This window comes from Aplysia californica, unplaced genomic scaffold (genome assembly GCF_000002075.1).
Source record: "Aplysia californica isolate F4 #8 unplaced genomic scaffold, AplCal3.0 scaffold01180, whole genome shotgun sequence".
Lineage (NCBI taxonomy): Eukaryota > Metazoa > Mollusca > Gastropoda > Aplysiida > Aplysiidae > Aplysia > Aplysia californica.
This window is the reverse complement of record NW_004798450.1, coordinates 85,711-86,823: the sequence shown is the minus strand read 5'-3', so window position 1 is coordinate 86,823 and position 1,113 is coordinate 85,711. Positions and strand designations below refer to the sequence as shown.

Genomic DNA, 1,113 nt, shown 5'->3' with positions numbered 1-1,113 from the left:
TACTATTATTATTATCATTATTATCATCATCATCAATATCATTATTATTAATATCATTCCTTATCATTATCATTAATTATATAAATGTTATCATTATTAATTATCATTACAAGGACAGGTTTGGGATAAGGGGGGGCGGAGGTATGATATAATATTGTCAGTGCCACTGTGACTATCTCTGTCGTTAGTTGCGTAATAACATGTCCACTGTCTACACTCTCCACACTTCTATGTTCGTGTTTGTTGACATCCAAACCCCAACCCCTACCAGATACATCGTACCATCAATTGACAATTACCACATTTGACAGAGGTATTTATAAAATTACGTATGAGAATTACATAATTTCACAATTGCGTTCAACAAAGTAGAGAATTACACAGTTGGCAATTGCAGTGGGTTACATTCAATTATTTGACAATTACATTTCAAGAGGTCATTTCACAATTACATTAATTTGATTATGACGTTTCGTTTCATAATCATCATTACATTTGACAACGTTACATCCTTACATAAGATCAAAGACGTTTTACAGTAATCATTACATTGGAAATGATTAAGTTTAAAAAAACAATAACATTACCAGTATTACATAAGATCAATGACGTTTGACAGTGACATTCGTCAATAACGTTGTTTTGACCCTGACGTTTGCAGGCAGACGTTCACTGACTTTCAGTTTAGCAAAACAATAACACTCTGCAGTGACGTTTGACAGTGACATTTGACAGTGACATTTGACAATGGCGTTGGACGTTGTTTTGACAATGACGTTGTTTTGACAATGACGTTTGCGGGCAGACGTTAGACAGTGACATTTGGCAAAAACATTTGACAGTGACATTTGAATTAGACAGTGACATTTGACAGTGACATTTGACAATGACTTCTGACAATGACATTTGACAGTGACGTTGTTTTGACACAGACGTTTGCCGGCAGACGTTCACTGACCTTCTTGGCCGGATCCGGCTCCCGCACAACTTTCACGATGCCGGAGATGAAGTCCTGAACCAACTGTACTACCTGGTCAATGGCCAGCTGCTCCAGATTGTTCTTGCCGTAAAAACCTGATGAGTGGAGGGGGTGGGGGAGTGGGAAGTGGGAGG

At 37.9% G+C, this 1,113-nt stretch overlaps 1 protein-coding gene across 1 annotated transcript in view; it reads right to left on the bottom strand.

Moving 5' to 3' along the window:
* LOC101851549 (probable glutathione S-transferase 6) overlaps positions 1-1,113 on the bottom strand; it is a gene marked incomplete in the record, with an annotated part of 5,956 nt that overhangs the window by 3,155 nt on the left and 1,688 nt on the right. Inside the window, 1 exon segment of the mRNA XM_013090219.2 lies at positions 959-1,074. Within this exon segment, the coding sequence (XP_012945673.1) occupies positions 959-1,074 (116 nt within the window).